The sequence below is a fragment of the Hyla sarda genome, chromosome 5, assembly GCF_029499605.1.
Source record: "Hyla sarda isolate aHylSar1 chromosome 5, aHylSar1.hap1, whole genome shotgun sequence".
NCBI classification, from domain to species: domain Eukaryota; kingdom Metazoa; phylum Chordata; class Amphibia; order Anura; family Hylidae; genus Hyla; species Hyla sarda.
In genome coordinates, this window is record NC_079193.1 from 227,708,284 (window position 1) to 227,731,557 (window position 23,274).

Sequence of the window (23,274 nt, forward strand, 5' to 3'; positions counted from 1 at the left end):
ATGGCGGCCCTGGAGGAGACATTCATCTATGTGAGCCACCACTTCAGCCATGTGCTGGGGTGGTGGCGCTACATAGATGATGTCTTTTTAATTTGGACGGGTACACACGAACAACTTTTGGATTTTTTGGGGTTTTTAAATCATATCCATACTAATATTAAATTTACCTTAACTTCTTCTATGGTTTCAGTACAATTTCTAGATACGTTGGTATGTATAGACGGTGGACGGCTGACCACCGATCTGTACACGAAACCGACGGACAGCAATTCTGTTTTAATGTATGACAGTCACCACCCCCGCCCCATGGTAAGGTCCCTCCCGTCAAGTCAGATGATGAGGGCCCGCCGGGTGGTGGGAGTGGACGACAGAGTCTTACCGGCCCTAGACAAAATGGTGGATAACTTTGCACGCAGAGGGTATCCACGTGATTTACTTTTAGCAAGTAAGGACAAGACCCTAGAATTGGATCGTAAACTACTAATTCACCAGACTGAAAAAACTCCTAAGCCACCAAGGATTGCATTTGTGTCTACATTTAACAGTAGATCAGATAAGATCGCTGGTGTGGTACGGAAACATTGGGGTATCTTGAGTAAATGTCATTCTGAAATTCCAGAGTTCTGTCAACCCCCGTTGATGTCTTATCGGAAGCCACCGAGCTTGAAAGATCGTTTGGTGAAAACCGACGTATCCACAAGCCCGATGGACCGACAAAAGTATTTGACAGTTAATCGTAAGGGTTCATTTCCTTGTGGCACTTGTATCAACTGCCCAAGGATGAACAAGGGCACTTTGTTTGTACACCCTCTAACATTAAGGGAATATAAATTGAAATTATTTTTAACCTGTACGTCGCACTTTGTCATCTATGCACTTTCATGTCCCTGTAAATTACTTTACATTGGAGAGACCACACTCGACTTCCGGACCCGCCTCAACCAGCACCGGTATTCGATCAGGAAGGCTAGACTGAATCTGCCGGTATCTAAACATTTTGTTGAGGCGGGTCACACGGAAGGAGAGTTGCGGTTTACATTAATTGACCATGTACCAGAGAGTAAGAAGGGAGGAGACAGAATTAATCGTTTAAAGAAACATGAGTTATATTGGATTCATGAGTTGGACACGTTACGCCCACGTGGCCTGAATGTAGATTTTACTGTTACATCGGCTATATATAATGCGTAGGCCAATGTCTACTATTGAGAATGTATTTAAGTGGTATACGATGTAACATATATTATTGATACTTTCTCTCTGTTTTGTTTTAGATATTGAAGTATTTACTTGTCGGGGGACAGACCAAACAGACCGACACGGAATATACTATTATAATTCTTTACATTACTCTTCCATGTGTGTAATAAAAAAAAATTTTTTTACGATTATATGAGAATTTTTGTTATGTGTGATGTACAAAGGAGGGGCAATGCCATGTATTTATATACTTTTTTAGGAAGGTTAAAGATCCATATGTGCATATGGAGAATCATTATGCATGTGGGGATTGGAGACATACATTCACATTAGACACTTAGCATTTATTTTATTTTTTTACGGTTAGTATATTTTTTTATTATTATTATTATTATACTCACTGCACTCTATATATTTGTTATTTTTTCATATTTTTTGTATACCAACTTTGATATGTTGGTCCTTACATGCATGTATATACATATATACATACTTATCCACATACTATACCATCTTTTTTGGGCACATTGTGGAACTTTGATTCCACATTTAAGTATTCACTTTTTTATCTAGTTACACGAGTATACCTTTCCCCCCTTACCTTAGGTGAGATGTTCTCCGTGGATGTGCCTCTGGATGCACATCTGTACACCTATGTACATTTGTGTGCCCATTGACGTATCCACTGACATAACCAGAAAAAAAAAAAATTTCTCTCCCCTATACACATGATGCGTTTTTTGATGCGTTTGTTGGCGTACTATTAAAACTTTTCTATTACTGATAGGTTTCCCCGTCATTCACAGACCGAGTGAGAACGGCTTTATATTTTTTTCATGACCTTTGATGATAATGATGTTTTTTGCCCCTGTATTTATTTATCTATTTTGTACATCACCATTTATCTTTTTTAGACACTATTTGTATTCTAATTTGCTATTCTACATTGGGATTCATGATGTCAGTTTGGTCCTGGTGCTTGTGGCGCTCCCGTGTCTCCGCCAGGTCTCTTGATGCCGTTTTCGGCATCAAAGTGGCAGGCGCGCATGCGCGAGTGTTCGCTCCGGTCACGTGATGACGGGGCGGAGCTCGGGAGCGTCACATGACCGGGAGCCATATGACTGCATGTGAGACGCCGTAATGGCGGCGCCCATACGCGGGAGGTGAGTGGTCTGTCCCCATGGCAATGTTTTTTTTAATCACTGGAAGACACAGTTGCAGCTGCGCCTTTATTATCTGCACTTTATATTTTTAATAACAACGATGATCTATTGTATGTACGGCGACCATTGTTGTTTCTGAACACACTGTTATCACTTGCACTTTTTCATATTATAAATTTTGTATTGATCATGTCTTTTTACTGTATGAATTTTGTTTGATTATACTGATTGGAGTCTGTAATTAACTTAATATGATACCATATAAAGGTTTGTCTTGCACATTTGTATACCATGCTTGAAAAAGGTGTTGGATATCACTGAAACGTTGCATCTGAACATGGTTTAAATAAACACTGTTGTGTTTTTTCACTTGAACCCGTGAGTGCTGTTGGATTTATTGCTGGTATATATATATATATATATATATATATATATATATATATATATCTACAGAATTGGGGGAAAATCCTACACCCTCCATAGGCTATTACTGGGCAACCATAAAAAGACTATAAACAGAGATTACCACTGTATGGGCTTCATAATGCACTCCTGACAATTGTATAAAAACGCCAGAATTTGGAGTCATTTGTTGAAATATAAAATATATTTTTATTAAATATGATTAAAATAATTACAAGCAAAACAAAGGGGGAGGAGATGTATTAAAGGTGCAGAGTAGTGCAGCAGGAGTGACGCCACCCCAACGTACATTTCGGTACGGTCATTCGTCCCCAGGACGAAGGACCGTACCGAAACGTACGTTGGGGTGGCATCACTCCTGCTGCACTACTCTGCACCTTTAATACATCTATACAGGGTATGAAATGGCTTTGCAATAATATGTTTAGATGTTTATCTCATGAATGTCATGCTATGCACTTTCTTTTGCCCTATTTGCACAAGGTGTAATATGTTTACTATGATATAGTGTAGCAGGTTTTTGACGCCCTTTCTGTCTAGTCCCCCTCTGTGCCAGCCTAAACTCCCAGCATTCCTGGACAGTCAGTGACTGTCCGGAAATGCTGGGAGTTGTTGTTTTGCAACAGCTGGCTGCTCAGTTTTGGAAACACTGCTGTACGATACGTTTTGTCATTTTTATTGTGGGGGGGACCATGTAAGGGGGTGTATATGTAGTGTTTTACCCTTTTATTATGTGTTAGTGTAGTATTTTTTTAGGGTGCATCCGCATTGGCGGAGGTTTACAGTGAGTTTCCGGCTAGGAGCTTGCGCTGCGGCGAAAAATTTGCTCAAGCAGGAAACTTACTGTAAACTCGCCCGTGTGAATGTACCCTGTACATTCACATGGGGGGCAAACCTCCAGCTGTTGCAAAACTACAACTCCTAGCATGTACTGACAGACCGCGCATGCCGGGAGTTGTACTTTTGCAACAGCTGGAGGCACACTGGTGGGAAAACCTTGAGTTAGGTTCTGTTACCAGCATGTACTGATCTCCGAAGGGCATGCTGGGAGATGTAGCTATGCAACAGCTGGAGGTACGCAACTACAACTCCCAGCATGCCGAGACAGCTGTTTGGGCATGCTGGGGTTTGCAGTTTAGCAACATCTACAGGGCTACAGTTTAGAGTCCACTGCACAGTGATCTCCAAACTGTGGCCCTCCAGATATAGCAAAACTACAAATCCCAGCATGCCCACACACCTGTCTGGGCATGCTGGGAGTTGTAGTTTTGCAACATCTGGAGGGCTACATTTTAGAGACCACTGCACAGTGATCTCCAAACTGTGACCCTCCAGCTGTTGTAAAACTACAAATCTCAGCATGCCCAAACACCTGTCTGGGCATGCTGGGAGTTGTAGTTTTGCAACAACTGGAGGGCTACAGTTTAGAGACCACTGTATAGTGGTCTCAAACTGTAGCCCTCCAGATATTGCTAGGCAACTCACCGGCTTCCGTTGGATCCAGGGAGCCAGCCGCACGTGATCACCGCCGCCGATCGCCGCCTGCTGCCACCGCCGATGGGTGAGTGGACCTTCGATGCCGGTCCTCCTCGTTTTCTCCGTTCTGCCCCGCCTATTGTGGGTGGGCAGAACGGGGAAACCGAAAGTTAACCCCACCGCCCCCGATTTGCTATCGGTCGTCGCTTCTAGACGACCAATAGCAGGAATAGGAGGGGTGACACCCCTGCCATCTCACTCCTATCCCTTCAGGGGGAACGTGGGTGTCTTGGACAACCCCGATCCCCCTTATTTTCCGGTTCACCGGGTCACCATAGACCCGTATGACCTGGAATAGCCGCAAATCGCCAGTCTGATGATCCCATGGGCATTTTCGTGGGGTGCCTGCTGATCGATATCAGCAGTCACCCCGGTCCGGTTCCTGCCCGTCGCACGGCAGGGACCGAAATTCCCACGGGCGTCCAGGTACGTCCTGGGTCCTTAACAGGTAAAAAAAAAAAGTTTTCCACTGGAGTGCTTAAGGGGTCAAGCACATGTATTAAGATCTCCAGCACACCTGGAAGCACAGCCGTGCTGGAGATCCCACTGTACATGTGTGAGATTGCATTTAAGGGTTACATGCTTATGGGCAAACTAATGAATATTTAGGGGTACTCCACTGCTCTGCGTTTGGAACAAACTGTTCCGAACACTGGAGCCTGCGCCGGAAGCTTGTGACGTAATAACCCCGCCCCCTTGTGATGCCCCGCCCCCTCAAGGCAAGTCTATGGGTGGGGGTGTGATGGCTTTCATGCCCCCTCCCATAGACTTGCATTGAGGAGGCGGGGTGTGATGTCACGAGGGGCGGGGCTATGACATCACGAGGAGTTGTGATCCAGAGACAAGCCGCGTGACCATACCAGTGCACCTCTAGAGAACGCCCTGACTGCACCAAAGCAGCTAATTTACATATAATGATTTTGAGCCAAATCTTGGGAGCAACATTTAAAAAAGTTAAATGCCACTGTAATCAGCCTCAGCTGCACTATTCACCTGTACAAGCAGGTTTGTGTGGTGACGCTGGTGTCAGCTTTCCTTTTGAAAAGCCTATTACCTGTGTGTTCATATAGTTTTCACTGCATGAGAAGAATTTAATCTTATTTTTACATTTTATTGTAGGTGATGATACTTGAAGCAAGAGACAGAATTGGTGGTAGAGTTTGGGATGACAAATCATTTAAGGGAGTCACCATTGGAAAAGGAGCGCAGATTGTGAATGGTTGCATCAACAATCCCATTGCGATAATGTGTGAGCAAGTGGGTTTCTGTGGTTAATGCCTTTATTACTTACGTGACATTGTGAAGCAAATAAGTAAAAATCTTGAAACAAATCATGAAAAAAAAGGAATACACAATAATATAATCCAAAAGACAAGTAAAATGGTAATAACATTTGGAGCCATTTGTGTCCAGACAAGTGAACTTACTGCACATATATACATATTATTAAACGGGCACAAGTTTAAAGGGGTACTCTGCTGAAAACATCTTATCCTAATCTTACATCTTATGTCTAATCGCGAGGGTTCCGTTACTGGGGACCCATGCAATCTCCAGGGCGGCAGCGGTGGCGTCTGGAACACGGAAGCCTGGAGCTTCCACATTTGTGATTTCATGCATGCCTCCTCCATTCATGTCTATGGGAGGGGGTGTGAAGGCATGACACCTCCTCCCATTATCATGAATGGAGGGGGCATGGCGGCCGTGTTCGCCAGTCATCAGGCATGGAGCGGAGTTTGCTTCGTGCATCGAATGACAGGGGTGCCACAGCAGAGATCTCCAGGGTCCCCAGTGGCGGGACCCCCGCGATTAGATATCTTATCCCCTATGCTTTTAGCGGAGTACCCCTTTAAGTTGAAAATAAAAAAGAGAGATCGAATAATGCAATAAGATTACACTGAGAGGAAAGCATTGGATCAAGAACCAACAGCCAAGTCCTTCAGGGAACATGGACAAAAAAAACCTGCCCAATCTGGAAAGGAATCAGCAGAAATCTAAAATATTGACTGATATAGCTGTGCCAGGTGCTGCTGTGCAGTGACGTACTATAAAGGGACCACAGCACTAAATCTGCTGTAGCCCGTTCTTGCTCAGCAACAGTGGAGTCCCATATGTCAGGCCCTTACGACTTATAAAGTGATGGCATATCTTAGTAATATACTAAAATGGAACAACCCCTTTAACATTTGCACTTTGCAGTAACAATGTGCAAAATTCATTCAACTTTCCACTGGTCCTATATGTAACCTGCAATAGAAATGATTTGTTACTGATGTTTACTTTTATGCTTAAAATTTCTAATTTTATTTTTTCATTGTTTCTGTTTTTTATTGAAATTGTTTAACAATATAAACATGAAAATAGACATTGTTATAAGTGCAAAGTCCTAATAGAGTAGCTGATGTGCAGATCAGGCTAATAAAGAGGGTCTAGCATCACAAATGAGAATAGAAAATCAAATCCTCCACAATTAGTTCTATAGACAATCATCACAAGTAGCACTTTCAAATACTTTTAAATATAATTGCATATTATTATAGCAAAGATAGTTAATAACCATAACAATAAACCAAAACAGTAAAGGTAATGAAGACCTGGTATCTGCCTATTTGTACCTATAAGTACTTAAAGGGGTACTCCGGTGAAAACCTTTTTTCTTTTAAATCAAATGGTGACAGAAAGTTAAACATATTTGTAAATTACTTCTATTAAAAAAATCGTAATCCTTCCAGTACTTATTAGCTGCTGAATGTTCTTTTTGGAACACTGATGACATCACGAACACAGTGCTCTCTGCTGACATCTCTGTCCATTTTAGCAACCATGCATAGCAGATGTATGCTAAGGGCAGCATGGTGGCTCAGTGGTTAGCACTGCTGCCTTGCAGTGCTGGGGACTTGGGTTCAAATCCCACTAAGGACAACAATAAATAAAGCGTTATTATTATTATAATAACGTCAGCAGAGAGAACTGTGGTTGTCATGTCATCAGAGAGCATTCCAAAAAGAAAATAATTTCCTCTGTAGTATTCACACAGCCTTTGTACTATGTGCAGGTGGTGGGTATAGCAATGTTTTTACCTAATATTTGCAGGCTTTCATGACCCCAAAAAAATGCTTTTGATCAAAGCCACTGATGGTCTGATAGGCGTGGTGTGAGGTACGCGATGCCCTGCCGCCACCACGCCCACCCCCTGTATGTCAGCGCTGGGACCACTGTGTGATTGACACACAGGTCCCAGCGTATGCACCCTTCAGCTAATCTAACATGCGTGTCATACAGCAAAGCTGTGTGAAGGTTATTGCACCCAGATTTCATGACAGTTGCACTTGAAGTAAAAACAAGATACGAAGGAGCTCCATGTGGAGTATCACACGTGCTGGAGTGGAAGGAAAATCAGGTGGTCGCTTATCAACTCCGCTAGTGTACCGACATACACAACGATGGACAGCACGTAATAATTATCAAAAAGTTCCCGTCTGCAGCCTTCCTGGTAGAACATTAAAAGTAGACTAAAACTTCAGAGGTAGCAGGAATTTGCGTCGCGCTGACTGGAACCGACACAATGCAGGTGTGGTGACTTGAGATAAAATTCTTTATTAACCAAGATGCAACGCGTTTCACCGTGCAAGCGCAGCTTCCTCAGGCAGGCATGCGCTTGCACAGTGAAACACGTTGCATCTTGGTTAATAAATAATTTTATCTCAAGTCACCGCACCTGCATTGTGTCCATTCCGGTCAGCGCCACGCAAATTCCTGCTACCTCTGAAGTTTTGCTCTGCTTTTCAAGATAGACGTAAAGGAAGGAAGTCTGTTTGTGTTGTACACCACTGCTTTCTCGCAGCAGTACGATTGATTCAGTAAGCTAGTAAATTCATAATAATAATAATACCGATTTCCATTGTCCCATGATAATTTGCAAGCAAGGCTCTTATTTTAATAATTAGTGCATAATAATGTAATGTCTGAAATTTGTCCTAATTTGTACCCTCAAAATTAAAAAGTGCTTTGTAATTTGTTGGCACTATATAATTATTAGTGCTGTGTATGATACTACTATGTAGGGGAAAAACATTTCGTTGAGTGGCCCTTTTACCAGTTGATCACATCCAAATTGGATTCACAAGTGGGGATGGTATGGTGAGAAAACCCAAGTATGATTATATAGTTTTATTATAAAATTGATAATCTTTATTTATGTGTAATGACAAGATTCAGTTATCCATTTTAACTCTTCCTCAAGTTATGGTATTTCTGTATTACCAGTATGGATTTTTTCTTTATCGGCTCCATTGGGGGACACAGACCTTGGTTATATTCTGCTGTCACTAGGAGGCTTGACACTATGGTAACAAGAAAAAAGTCTGGCCCGCCCACAGGCACCTGAGCTAATCAGTTTTAGCTTAGTGTCTGTAGGAGGCAGATACTTGGTCTGGAGCTCCAGACCTTGTCAATTTTTATTATTTTTCAGTTTAGGGACGTTTAGTTAGATTTTTCTCTTTTCAGGTGAGGTCTCAGGAACATAGCGTTCACTGTTTCCCCGTTTGCGAAGAAGGGGCACAGACATCGAGTCATGTAATGTTAACCCCTTCTCGCCACTGGTCAGCGCCTGGGGTTGTACCTTTGGGTCCAGGTCACCCTACTCTCCCTGCTCGTCTCGCTGTCTGAGCCCAGCATAATGCAGGTGACTAAAAACTGACTGAAGACTTCATGAGGTAAGTCTCCTAGAAAAAAGGTGAGTATTCCCCCCTTCTTTTTCTACACGTTTGGGCATTCTCAACCTCTGGAGACCCCCTGTTTGATGCCCACTCCTCTTTATTCTCGCTTACAGCTTCACCTGGTTGGCCATTTGGGATGTGGGGACGCTGTGCGGTGCAGGAGAGGGTTTTTTATCACTGTGAATTCATTCAGTATACTTTACTGGCACTTACTTCTGTGCGCATGCAATGCGACCAGAGCACAAGAGCTCGCTTACTGTCCTCAGCACAGTTCGAGCTAGCCGGCGGCACCCTGCCTTCTTCGGCCTCACCCTCGGTACGGTACAGGCATTAGGAGGCCTTTGCAGGCTGGCTGCAATACACGGAGCTCCCGGACCTTAGCCCTGCCCACTCTATGCTGGCTGGGCTTCGGGTCCTATCGTGCTTTAACGCGCGCATTGTGAGCATTGTGCCTTCCTATCAGCGCGGTGTGCGCGCTTCAAGGAGCATTTCTGACCAATGAGGGCTCTCCTACGGTTGATTCGGCCCCCTTCAGCGCATTGGTCTAGCCTCCCTGCTCCTCTCCCCCCCCCCCCCCTCCTTCCGGCTCTAGTTCTCACAGAAGCAGAGAACTGTACTTTTTCCTCTTCAGGAGGGACACAGACTCTGGGTGAGACTGCTTAATTTTTTATCTTGCTTGCACTATGTCAGACCCCAGGACTGAACCCCCCCCTTCAGACAGGTACCTGGGACCCTGGTCACCTATTATGCCTGTAGGGACTGCAAACTTAAAATGCCTTGTGGTTCTGCTGATCCCACTTGCCCTGCCTGCACCACTGCGCCTCCCGGCCCTCCTGGTATATCTTCCCAGGATGTCCCAATAGGACCTGTGGGCTCTGCTCCCCCCTCTGGAGTGGGTGTCTTCCTTCTCCCAGTCTATTTCCGATTTGGCGCAGGTCTCCCGTTCTGTGGTGACAGCTTTGGAGAAGTCTTCCTTATGCCAATCCTCCAGAGAGCCTCGCTCTCCTTCCCCTTATTCCAGGCACCCTCACAAGCGTCCTAGGGGTTTGTCCTCTGGCTCGTCGCCAGAGTCCGGCAGTAGAAATAGGCGCTCTCCTCACAGGTATCGCCCCTCCTCCTTGGCTCCCCAGAACCACCACTCTTCTAAGGGCCGCTCTCCTGGTTGCCGCTTTAGGTCTCCAGATCTGTGTACCAGGTCAGTTTCGCCTTCATCCAAGGCTGCCTCCACCCGCTCCCACTCTCCTGGGGAACTGGAAGATGAGGCCTCAAGTTTTGCCTCTGACTCAGAGGACCGAACCGACATTGCTGGCATAGTAGACAACTTGGTCTCGGCCATAAAGGACACCTTTCACCTTGAGGACCCAGGCACTGCGGACGCAGCTACAGAAGTCTCCGTTCACCACTCCCGTCCCTCTCCTAAGGTTTTCAGCTCTCATGTTGAATTCAATGCCTTACTAGAAACTGCCTGGAAACATCCTGACAAACGTTTTCAGGGTACTAAAAAGGTTCAGGCACAACTTCCTTTTGTCAAGGAACTCGTTGAAAAGTGGACATCCCCTCCAACAGTGGAAACACCTGTCTCCCGCCTGTCAAGATCCACTACCCTGCCTTTGGCAGGTGCAGCTTCCTTTAAAGACCAGGCAAATAAGAGAATTGAAAATCTGGCAAAATTTGCCTTTGAAGCAGCAGGTTCTTCATTACTTACTGCTTTTGCTTCTGCTTGGGTGTCAAAAGCCCTTTCTATCTGGGCTTCCCAAATCTGACAGGGTATTCTGTCTGGGTCCCCTACTGAGGAACTGGTGGACTTAGCACTTCAACTCTGCTGCTGGGGACTTCCATGCAGTTGGCTCGTTGTACGGCCTTTGCCACGGTAATCAGGTGGTGCTACGTCGTTCCATGTGGCTCAAAGCCTGGGACGCTGATGCTGCTTCCAAAATATCTCAAACGGACCTTTTACAGGTTCTCGCCTGTTTGGTAAACGCCTGGATGAGATTATCTCAGAGGCTACAGGAGGTAAGAGTTCTTTATTGCCTCAGAATAAGTCTCGCAATACCGACTCCCGCCGGAGGTCGACCTCCTTTTCGGTCCTTTTGGACGTTTGGCTCTGGTAGGGTGGCCAGGCAGGTGCCCTCACAGGGCCCGTCCCTCCTGGAAATCTGAGAACCATTCAGGTCGGTTTGCGGCCAAAGCGGGCACCCGTAAACCGACCTCTGCCTGAAGGGACACCCCCACCCGCAGATTTTTCTCGGGTGGGAGGTCGTCTGTTACTTTTCCGGGACGTCTGGTGTGCCCACGTACAAGATTCCTGGGTCTGAGATGTCGTTTCCAACGGCTATCGAATAGAGTTTGCCTCCTTTCCGAAGGACTGCTTTTTTCGTTCACGCCCCCCGCGTTTCCCTTCTGTGGTAAGGGCCTTTCGGGGTGTGCTTCGGTCCCTCATCGCTCAGGGAGTGATTATCCCAGTTCTCCCAGGGAGCATTTTTCAGGTTTCTATTCCAATCTGTTTGTGGTCCCCAAAAAAAGGGTGCTCAAAAAGGGTGCTCCATTCGCCCAATCCTGGACCTGAAGCATCTCAACTGACATCTTCTCAGCACATCAGCGTTATCTTCGCTTCGCAGTCCCGGAGGGCCATTTTCAGTTTGTGGCTCTTCCCTTCGGAATGGCCACTGCTCCGAGGGTTTTCACCAAGGTCCTGGCAGGAGTGGTCGCCCTACCTGGATGACCTCTTGGTCAAGGCTCCAACCAGGGCCCAGAATCAGGGGAGTCTCCACCTCACTCTTCAAACTTTGTCTTGGTTCGGCTGGATGATCAATCGGGCCAAGTCCAACCTAACTCCTTCCTTGTCTCTGGTCTTCCTGGGACTCCAGTTCGACACGGCGTCTGCCAGAGTCCAGCTCCCGTCGGACAAGCGCATGACTCTTTTATTGGGAGTTCGGATTCTCTGGAAACCCGTTCCAGTTTCCCTTCAATTCTGCATGGAGGTCCTGGGCTGGATGGTGGCGACCATCGAAGCCGTTCGTTTTGCTCAATTTCATTGTCGACCTCTTCAACTTGCTCTCCTGTCCCGGTTCGACAGATCTCCGCTGTCCCTCGATCGCAGGATCATCCTGCCCCCCAGATCCCGTCATTCCCTTCTGTGGTGGCTGCGCTCCCCTCTTCTTTGTCAGGGGCGATCCTTTCTGCCCCTCTCCTGGCAAGTCATCATGACAGATGCCAGTCTCAGCGGATGGGGAGGGGTCTTCAAGGACCTGACAGTACAGGGCCTTTGGTCCTCCCAAGAATCCCTTCTCTCCATCAACCTCTTGGAAATCAGGGCAATCTATCTTTGCCTACGCCATTGAGAGCATCTTCTCCGGGACTGTCCTGTTCGTGTCCATTCGGACAACTCCACAGCTGTGGCTTACATCAATTGCCAGGGCAGCACCCGCAGCTCAGCAACGATGGCCGAGGTCTCAAAGATTCTTCTTTGGGCGGCACTCAGAGTTCCATCCATCTCAGCGATTCACATACCGGGTGTGGACAACTGGGCGGCGGACTTTCTCAGCCGATCCTCCGCCGACCCAGGCGAGTGGTCTCTTCATCCAGAAGTGTTTGCGCACATCTGCAATCTCTGGGGCACTCCAGATGTGGACCTGTTCGCATTGCGCCTCAACCACAAGGTTCCTCGCTTTGTGACGAAGTCCCGGGATCCCTTGGCGCACTTTGCCCTACCCTATCTCTTCCTTCCTCTCATTCCCAGGATTCTGAGGAAGCTCAAGGTGGAAGGCGTCCCCGCCATTCTTGTGGCTCCGGACTGGCCCAGGAGGGCGTGGTACGCAGACGTGGTCCGGCTACCGGTCGATGTGCCGCTGCACCTCCTACTCTGTCCAGACTTGCTCTCTTAGGGTCCTCTTTGCCACCCCAGTTTATAGTCGCTGCATTTGACCGCGTGGCGGTTGAGACCGCGGTTTTGAGAGCCAGGGGGTTTTCGGCCTGGGTTGTCCGCATTATGATCAAGCCCTCTTCTGCGAAGATTTACCACCGTACTTGGCGGTCTTACCAAGTTTCAGCTCTTTCCATTCTCTTTCAATGCTCCCTGTCGTCCAATTCTCCTATCCGGACCTTTTTTCAGGGGGTGGCTCACGTGGCCCGCCTCACAGATCGCCTACTCCCCCTTGGGATCTGAACTTGGTTCTTGGGGCCCTGCAGGCTACTCCCTTTGAACCTCTCTTGGACGTTCTGCTACGTCTACGTCTGGTGTTCCTGATTGCGGAGGATTAGGAGGATTTCGGAGCTGGCAGCTCCATCCTGCCGCCCTCCCTTCCTGATCATCCACCAGGACAAGGTTGTTTTTCGCCCGATTCTGTCCTTCTTACCTAAGGTGGTTTCCGCCTTTCATCTCAATGAGGATATCGTCCTCCCGTCTTTTTGTCCGGCTCCTTCTCATTCCAAGGAACGTTTGCTCCATAAACTGGATGTGGTCAGAGCTGTTCGGACCTACCTCTCAGTCACTTCTTCCTTTCGCCAGTGTGACTCCTTTTTTGTTCTTATGGAAGGTCGTCGTAAAGGACTACCAGCTTCAAAGGACACCATTTCTTGGTGGATCCGCTCAGCTATTTCAGAAGCTTATTGCTGCAAGGGGAAGACTCCGCCCTTTAGGGTTCAGCCCATTCCACTCGTTCTGTCTGGGCCTCCTGGGTGCTCCGCAACAGGGCTTCGGCCTCACAAGTTTGTAAAACGGCCACCTGGTCGTCTTTGCACACTTTTACGAAATTTCTACCATGTTCATACCTTTGCATCTGCTGATGCTAGTCTGGGTCGCAAGGTGTTGCAGGCGGCTGTGGTCCAGCCTTCCACCTAATTTGATTCTCTTTTATCCACCCTGGGGACTGCTTTGGTATGTCCTAAGGTCTGTGTCCCTCAATGGAGCCAATAAAGAAAAGGAGATTTTTATGCTTACCATAAAATCTCTTTCTTGAAGGATCCATTGGGGGACACAGCACCCACCCAATTTTCTGGTGTTCCTGGTTTGTTTACCTGTCCGAGGGTGTTTTTTCAGTTGATTTTTATTCTGCGGTTCCTCGGACAGTTTCTGTTTTTTTTTTCTTCCCTGCGGGTCCTCTCCTACTGCTCTGGGATCAAAAATGATTAGCTAAGGTGCCTGTGGGCGGGTATATCCTGCTGGGAGGGCTGACTTTTTTTCTTGTTACCATAGTGTCAAGCCTCCTAGTGACAGCAGCATATACCCAAGGTCTGTGTCCCCCAATGGATCCTCCAAGAAAGAGATTTTATGGTAAGCATAAAAATCTCCTTTTTTGCTTTTGGTTCTTTGTCTCATACCACAATTTATTTGTATGACAGATTGGGATTAAAATGCGTAAACTTCGGGAAAAATGTGATTTGATTCAGGAAGGAGGAAGAATAACAGATGAAGCTATAGATAAACGCATGGATTTTCATTTTAATGCCATACTGGATGTTGTTGCAGAATGGAGGAAAGATAAAAGTCAGCATCAGGATGTCCCACTTGGAGGTACTATACATTTCTGGGGAGCATATTTCTGGATGTTGCAAAGTGTTTTTACTGTATACTGTGAAATTGGCTAAAATGTGTGTTCCCTCTAGTTTCAATTGTATGGCCACATACATGCCCTCTTCACTTTTTATCTACATCTATTCAGGTCTTGCCGTACACACCACTGTTTCTATGCTTCTCTTAAAGAGGTAAAGGGGTTGTCAGACGCCACATAATCATGGTGTACAAGTTCGGATAAAAAGTAAAAATGATTTATACTCACCTGCCCTGATCTCCGTCCCAAAGTACCCAATTTCAGTTGAGCAGCACTTCCAGTTTGACACATAACAGTGACCTACCTTAGCCAGTCATTACCTGTGATTGTTTCTTGTGGGTTAATAGGAAAGCAAGAAGAGCCACTCGATGTTCTCAAAACACGTCTGATTCTGCGAATGTCGTTAGGACTGGGTGGTGTGTTGTCTTGCATTATGGACTTTTAAAAGGAATATAATAAAAATATAAAATAATATATAATAAAAGTTTGGAATTTTAACTGCATATTTTCGTAGACCATCAGGACAGACACAGCATTTATTTAGAATTTTTATCCAAGCCTGATACCATAGGCCACAATTTTGTGCACCTGATAAATATACATTTTATGCAAAAAGAAGGAGGTTGCAGCAGCACTTTAGGTAAAAAAAAAATGGAGGCTCTTAGCGCACTTTTTGATCAAAACTTTTTCCTGATCCACCATGCGGAGGTTGCCTCACTTCAGTTGGGACCCTAACACGCTCATTCCACTCACCTCTGCTGGGCATATGGCCTCTAACTGGGTAACATACAGGATCCACTATCAATTAAAAAAACCTCCTGTGAACAAAAAGGGGTGCACGGCTACAGAGGGTGCCACTCCCCCTAACTTATATAGCGAAAAAGGAAAAATAGCCAGCACAGCTACCTAATACAGGGGTGCACGCTGCTGTGGCAAATACAAAGTATACAGAAAGAAGGTTGCAGCAACACTCTTGGTCAAAACAATGGAGGCTTTTATTACACTTTTTGATCAAAATGTCTCCCCCCATCCACCACACGGAGGTGGCCTCTCTTTGGATGGGACCCTAACACTCATTTCACTCACACTCTGCTGGGCATATAGCCTCTGACTGGGTGACATGCAGGATCCACTATCAATTTAAAAAACCTCCTGTGAACAGGGAGGGGTGCACGGCTAGAGAGGGTGCCACTCCCCCTAACCTGTGCACAGCAAAAAAGAGAAATAGCCAGCAGCCACCTCCGCGTGGTGGATGGGGGACACGTTATGATCAAAAAGTGCGCTAAGAGCCTCTATTTTTTTTTTTTTTGCATACTTTTTGCGTATTTGCCACATCAGTGTCACCCATGTATAAAGTAGTTGTGCTGGCTATTTTCTTTTTCTTATCTATCTATCTATGGCTCTGTTTACATTAGCATCATGGCTTCGTTTATTACATCTTTCATATAGCTGTATCTGTATGTTCTTTGCAGATAAAATACAAGAAATCTACAAGACTTTTATTCAGGAATCTGGAATCCAATTTACAGATGAGGAGGAAAAGGTTTTACAGTTCCACCTTAGTAACCTAGAATATGCCTGTGGAAGTAATCTACATAATGCAAGTATCTTCAAGCCACATGGTCTCCTCCTATCATTGTTGATGTCAGAAATCATATCATAGGAGCTTTAAAAATATGGTTATATCTTTAATTTTTTATACACCAGGAATATGTACTATTTTAACATGCAGTGCATTTTGTAATACTTTATCCTTTCACACCATAGCTTAGTTTCAGATTAAGTATAATGCAGAATTGTCCAGAGTCTCAGTACAGGGTGCACTTGTGACAACATGTATGTCCAAGAATACGTATTAGGCTGGGTTCACATCATGTTTGCTTGGTTAGACATACATGTCTTGAGGACTCCTGGCCTATATGTCCAGCTGAAGGCTGCAACATATCCCTATGTATAAGCATACAGTGGCAGCAGGCTACGATATAGCCTCCTCCTCTTCTTTTGGCAGGAGCAGAATTTGTACAGAAGCTGCTTCCTCATGCCCACAGCTAAGGCCTTTTGTGACTGTATCTGAAGGGTGAACGAGCGCAGTAATCATTAGATTGGCATCTAGTATGTAGCTAGTGTTAAGACTTACCACAAGGATGGGGCTCTTCTGCTACCAGGCTGTGCAGTTATCTTGGTTGGGAAAGGCCTAGTGAGAACAGTGAATATATGGACAGTAACATCACTAGTGCTTCCTAATGTTTATGTCTAATGGAGGCCAGTAACAAATGCCATACAGTGGCAATATAGCTCCTGGAAAAAAAAAAATATATATTTTTTTTATTGAACTCCAACCAATTGGTAGAATAGTGTAGTCCAAAACCTTTTTTTTCTCTTGGTATACTGATAATTACCAGCAAGCCAGAGGCCAAAAGGACATTTTTTCATGTTCAGCATGTACTTTGGAATCTTTTCTGACATCCATACTATACATACATCACAAACATAATGTGAAACTGGCCTTGGCATTCTGCTGGCCATAAACAGCTGTTTATCTCTATTGAAACATATAAAGATGTTTATATCAGTGCAGAGATTGAAATAAATCTTTTCACTTCTTTGTCAGGGTTAATGGATTTGTTCTTCTGTTTACAGGTATCTGCTCGTTCTTGGGATCACAACGAGTTCTTTGCTCAGTTTTCTGGAGATCACACAATGTTAACTGACGGTTATTCAGCAATCACTGACAAAATGGCAGAAGGACTTGATATTCAATTCAAGTCAGCTGTAAGTGTAAAGTTGTACTTGCTACAGAATTAAGTTGGTGGTTATGATGCTTGCTTCTGCGTGACCATTGCCCCTTCTTTGTCAATATTTTAGCAGGCAGTCATAACTGCCACCTAATGTTAGGACAGAAGCTACACACAATAACATCCAAACTTCAGATGGTGGTTCTATTCCAATTAACATAATAATACTTACCTTTTATATCAAGGTTTACTCTTCTCCTGGAATGTGTAAAAGACATTAAAGGAAAACGGTCACCCTTTCACGCTCACTATAACCCGATACACCGGGTTATAGTGTAGGTGAACAGGAGACCGATGCGGGGTCTTGTGCTGCTGTACCTACCTTCAGTGCGGAGCCCCGATTCTCCGAAAGTCCTCCTCTTACAGCGCTCTGGAGGTGGGCCCACCGGCTGGATTTAAATATTCATAAGCGCTGGTCACATGAGTGCTCGTGCCTACTGAGTGCTCACGTGACCGGCGCTTATGAATATTGAAATCCAGCCGGCAGGCCCACCTCCAGAGCGCAAGTCAGCACTGAAAGAGGGGGACCTTTGGAGAATCAGGGCTCCGGACTGCAGATAGGTATAGCAGTCCGAGACCCCACATTGGTCTCCTTTTCACGCGCACTATAACCCGTTATATATATATATCGGGTTATAGGGTGAACAGGTGACCGTTTTCCTTTAAAACCTAACTTGAAATGAGAGAAATGTAAAATTTCTAGATTGCTAAAACCTGAAGACATTATTATTCTTCCTACAGGAGGCAAAAATGATAAAATCTATACCCATGGCTACTTTGTTCCCTAATAAACTTGGTTGTACACTTATTACTACAATTCATGTTTTCTAGTCCATACAAGAAACTTCATATCTACAGCAAAGGAATAGTCCTTTGTAGTTTGAGAATGTTGTCTCAGATCTGGCCAGCACCCTCTACTCTGGGCAAGTCAAGTGTTGCTTCTACAGGGAGTCCAGAAGTAATGTACTGAAAATGGCAGTACCCTTTGAAAAATGTAGGATATTATTAAAATCATTAACCCTATGCGAGTAAATGATTAAGATAAAAATGTAAGCTGATGGATCTATATGCAGTATGCAATGATTTGCCCAATGTAAGCATTACCCACACACTTGCACATGTATTTGTTAAAAATACTTTGTATTCTCTTATGCAGGTTAAAACCATTGACTACAGTGGACAAGAAATCTGTCTAACTACAGCAAATGGAAAAATGTACAATGCACAAAAGGTATAGTTTGCTTTCTAGCATTACAAAACTGTGGAGCAAATACCTTTTAAACAGATGCACCACAGTTGAATCTGTATGAGAATTCCATCAGAGAATTGTCTTATTAGCATACTTTTATATGTAGTATATTGGCATACTTAGTTGTTTTCCCGCTCCACGTCTTGCGAGCGATGTAATCCTAGTTCCCAAGTTAGTTCAGCCATTTGGAGGTCATTGGTTGACTTCCAGACATGCACAATCGTACAAGTGAAACCTAGTAGATTCCAGTCTGGATACATGTCTTGTGCACTAACTATACTGGTGACTGCTGGCCTACCAATTTAAGTATATGCTATGAGTTATAACAATCTATAATAAACTATTCCTAATGTAAACACAGTATTGGATACTGCACATGATCTTTGGATAAATTATGCATTGAAACTGTCTGATATGTCATTATGATCACTGTAGTTTAACATTGTATACATTGTTTACACATGTATGTACACCCCCCCTTATCTGTGATATCATTAATTGATGTTACCATATATACATGTTTTGCATGCAGTTAATACACTGTTTGAAAAAGATCCTAATTGTAGGATTGAAATGTTGCAATTTTGTATTTGGATGAGTGAATAAATAACTTGTTGGTTCATCACCCTGTAGAGTGCTGCTTCCTTGAATTGGATTTTAACCCGTAAAGGACCAATGACTTAAATGTATGTCATGTGCCCTGGGACTTAGCGCACCATGGCGTACATTTCCATCATGAACATAAAGCAAGAGCAGGAGCTCTTCATTGGGGGACACCTTACTGATGGGTATATGCTCTTACCACTAGGAGGTGCTGACAATAGGAAAAAAAAAGTCGTCTCCTCCCTGGCAGGATATGCCCGCCCAGTGGAAGTGAGGTAATCAGTTTTAGCTAGTGTCAGTAGGAGGCAAGACACAGGTCTGGGAGCTCCCCAGACCTGGTCTTTTTTATTTTCTAGTAAGGGCTGTTTAGTTAGGATGAAGGGGCACAGACATAGAGTATGTACTGTTAACCCCATCTCGCCAGCAGCCAGCGCCTGGAGGCTGTACCCTGGGTCCGAGTCCCCCACTCAGCAAGTGGAAAGGTAGACTTCTGACTCCTGACAAGGTAAAATCCAAAACTTTATTAGAAAAAGGTCAAATCCAAGTGTAACGTAGCAATAAAAAATAGAAGTACAAACAAATGCACTAATGCGTTTCGACTTGTTAACAAGTCTTAGTTATGGGTCTCCCACTGCCCCTGCTCACTCCGCTATCTTAGCCTGGTATAATGCAACCTGGCCATAAGCTAGTTGAAGATGCCTGAGGGGAGTATAGAAGATGGCGTCCGCAGCTGAGTATGTACCCCCCCCCTCCCCTCTTTAATAAGGGACTCAGAGTTTCATGGGAGGGCTTTGTGTCTGCATACTATGTCCTGTGGAGGACAACCACCAGCCTTTTGCAGCAGCTCCTTCCATAGGCATTATTTTCCGGCTTACCTTTCCTTTCTGCCAGCTATGTGTGCTGGGGGCTCAGCCAGCGGGAGTCAAGGGCTCTGGCGGCACATGGCCTCCCTTCTTCTTCCCCTGAGCAAGGAGACCATGCTGCGTCTACTCTCCATTTTTCAGGGGGCTATGGCGGCACGTGGCTGCGCCCTTCTTCACGAGAGCCCGTGGACCAGGAGGACAGGAAGCGCCTCCTCTCCAGGTTCGCGCTCACAACGGATCATTCCTGTAGCCGGCGGGTGCTTACTCACAGATCTGATGATGGGCGCCTCCAGCGGTGACTAGCTCCGCCCCTACACTAGCATCTTGCTCTTCTCCTACTTCATTGTGGGGGTCGGCAGCGCTCTGTTCTCTGAGCGGCTCCGTTTGTCTGGGTCCAGCCCGCTCTTGTCCCCTGGCCTCGGAGCTGTGTGACACCTTGGCAGGCGCTTCCAAGCGCGCTGCTCCATACCTTTGCTGCTCTGAGGATGCAGCATGAGTATTCTTAGTGTCCCTGCATGAGGGATATGGTGGGGGCTTCCTAGCCCGTTCTACCTTCGGTGATCATAAGGACAGATTCAGCGCAAGGCTGTACTATCTATCGCTTCTCGGCTTTTTGGGTAAGATCAAGTGTAGTACCTGTTCTTATCAGTTTAATATCTGATACGTCCACTATCTGAGGACCATATATTAAATGTATTTTTGAGAACGTCTCCACGTGCCTGCTGCTCTCATGGCTTCAAGCTGGTAGCCCACTTTTAGTGTGTGGTTCTGAATGCGGGACCCGGTGTGGCCAGGGTCCCTATGCCAGATAGCCAGACTGTGTCTGCATGGCTTTCTAATCCACCAGGTCACCTCCCCCATTCCTGCTGCTCCCACGACTGCAGTCCGGTGACTCCTTCCATGTGAAGTTCCACAAAGTGTGCCTCTATGGGTTCATGGGACCTCTTTTGTGTCTGCATGTTTCCTGCCCCACATGCATCCCTCATCGCTTGCATCTGCGACAGCAGTCCTGGTGTGTCGCACCATTAGGAGATGGAGTGGGCGTCTCCTGCAGGTTCCATGGCTTTTCATGGCTACAGCTGCACTCTTTGTTCCCATTTTCTAAGAATGCCAAGTTAGTCTGCTAGGGGCATGGTTGTGACACACCATTGGGTGCTGAGTCTTTCATTCTGCCGGACTTTTGGATGTCTGCGGCTTCCTTCGTGTCTGCAGTTTGGTACCCCACTACTATCGTGAGGTAACCATGTATGTGTCCCAACGTATGCTAAGATCCTCTGCACGTGTGGAGCCTCCGTTCTGTTCGATGGGGTGTGCCTTGGGCCTTCCTGTGATCTTGTTCTAAAGACCTGCGACGGTTGAGCACCTCTGTTATGCCTGTTGGGGCGACACAGTCTGGTTCAGCCCCCCCCCCCCCCCTCTCTCTGCCGACAGGTATTTTCCTGGTTTCCTGTGCAGGGTGGCTCAGGCGTCTGCTCTGTTGCCTTAGGCACGTCTAGGATGGCTCAGTTGGCACTCATCTGGTCCAGGGTTTCACCCGGATGGGGTGTTCCTATCAAGGCGGTTGGTTGCTGTGTGTGTGCGCTTCTTATTTGCATTCGTAGCCATGCTTCAACAGTACTTGGTGCACTTGTCAATCCCCCTTCCACAGGAGGTACAGGGATCAAGGTGCTGGCATAGTCGGTGCCTGGGTTTTCTCTCGACCACCCCTTGTTTTTCCCCTCCACTAGGAGGACTATTTCGCTGACCGCTATCTTCTGCCAAGATGGAGCCATCTCTCTCATGTTTTTTGTTATTTTTTTGTTATCTACCGCTGCTCATGCAGCCTTGGCACTCTCCTCTGTTGGAGGAATTTACGCACTCATGTGTGGCTCAGCGACCAGTCTAGCCACCATCTGTTGTTTGGGTCCTGCCATTGGTCTCATCCTCACTTGACGCAATCTCCCTGGAAGGGTGTGTTTCTCCTTCCCTTGACAGTGCGACCCTGGAACCACAGTCTTCTAGAGTGACCTTCCTGTGCCTCTTACCTGGGAGTCTCTGCTGGGTTCCCTTTTTTTCCCCCCCTTTGTTACCGTCCTGATGGGATGTTGCTTCGGAGTGCTCTGGTGTTTTCAGACCGCTGGGGTCCAACTCTGGTTAGTCTCCTTGGACTGGACACTATCCTAGACTGCTGTGGCGTGCCATCTTTTTGGGGTTGGCCCTCCTGGTTTTTTGGGCCATAGTGATGGTTGAGGTCTCGGGCATGGGTAGCGATCCTGCCCAGACTTCTCCGCAATTCCATTTGTGGGGCGGTCTTTTTGTACCGCACTTCTTCTTGTTTCGACACGGAAGCTTGTCTCCCGGAGTGTTTCGCGGCTGTTGGGTTTCCTTCCCCTTCAGGTGTCATCTTCCAGGTGACTCAGGAACCTCCATTTTCCATGTCTGTTGCTCCGGGATGCCCCTTTTTCAGTCCATGTACTCCCGAGATGGGGGGCGTTCGAGTCATCTGGATTACACCAGTCGAGCTAATTTTTCTTTTTTTCCAGTTGTTTTTCTCCTGTGCTCGCCTTCTGCTTAGGCATACGCAGCTCTCCATGGTGTCTTTCCAGCATGTTCTCTTGAATTGGTCAACTCTGGATGGGTTTCTCTTGTTGTGCCTTTTTCCATTTTTGTTTCCCAGCCGGGCTAGCCCTCTGTCTGGTTCTGTGTTTCTTGGGGTTGATTTCCTAATTCCTTCTGGTATGGTTCTGGCCCAGCTGGCTTCCTAGTCGACCTTTTTCTTGTCTCTCTGTATGGACCGTAGGTTTAGTCTCTGCAAAAGACGGTCTCTTGCCTTGCCGTCCTAGTCCATCTCCATGGACGGGGGATCTTCCGGGAGCTCAGTTTCTGGGCCTCTGTTGTCTCTGGCCTGGAGTCTCGTCCGCACCCCTTACGAACGAGTGGGTTCAGTCTCTGACTGTTTCCCTTTCTCTAGTGGTGGTTGTCCCCACCCTAGGGGACTGTCCCATCAGTAAGGTGTCCCTCAATGAAGAGTGACAGAGAAAAGGAGATTTTTTTTTTTTGTACTCGCCATAAAATCTCTTTCTCGTTGCCTTCATTGAGGGACACCGCACCCACCCATATCTCAAATTTTTTGTCCGGATGATCTTTTCTGGTTCTTTTTCCGTGATTCTTTTCCGGGGTCCTTCGGACTTATATC

At 46.1% G+C, this 23,274-nt stretch overlaps 1 protein-coding gene and 1 pseudogene across 3 annotated transcripts in view; both read left to right on the forward strand.

Moving 5' to 3' along the window:
- Positions 1 to 23,274, forward strand: part of KDM1B (lysine demethylase 1B) — a 95,831-nt gene that overhangs the window by 41,166 nt on the left and 31,391 nt on the right. For all 3 annotated transcript variants that reach the window (XM_056521251.1, XM_056521249.1, XM_056521250.1), the window contains 5 exons: positions 5,442 to 5,579; positions 14,381 to 14,552; positions 16,062 to 16,189; positions 17,230 to 17,361; positions 18,541 to 18,615. In XM_056521251.1, coding sequence (XP_056377226.1) covers positions 5,442 to 5,579; positions 14,381 to 14,552; positions 16,062 to 16,189; positions 17,230 to 17,361; positions 18,541 to 18,615 — 645 coding nt within the window. The remainder of the gene's footprint in view (positions 1 to 5,441; positions 5,580 to 14,380; positions 14,553 to 16,061; positions 16,190 to 17,229; positions 17,362 to 18,540; positions 18,616 to 23,274) is intronic.
- LOC130275211 (U2 spliceosomal RNA) lies at positions 20,697 to 20,810 on the forward strand (annotated as a pseudogene).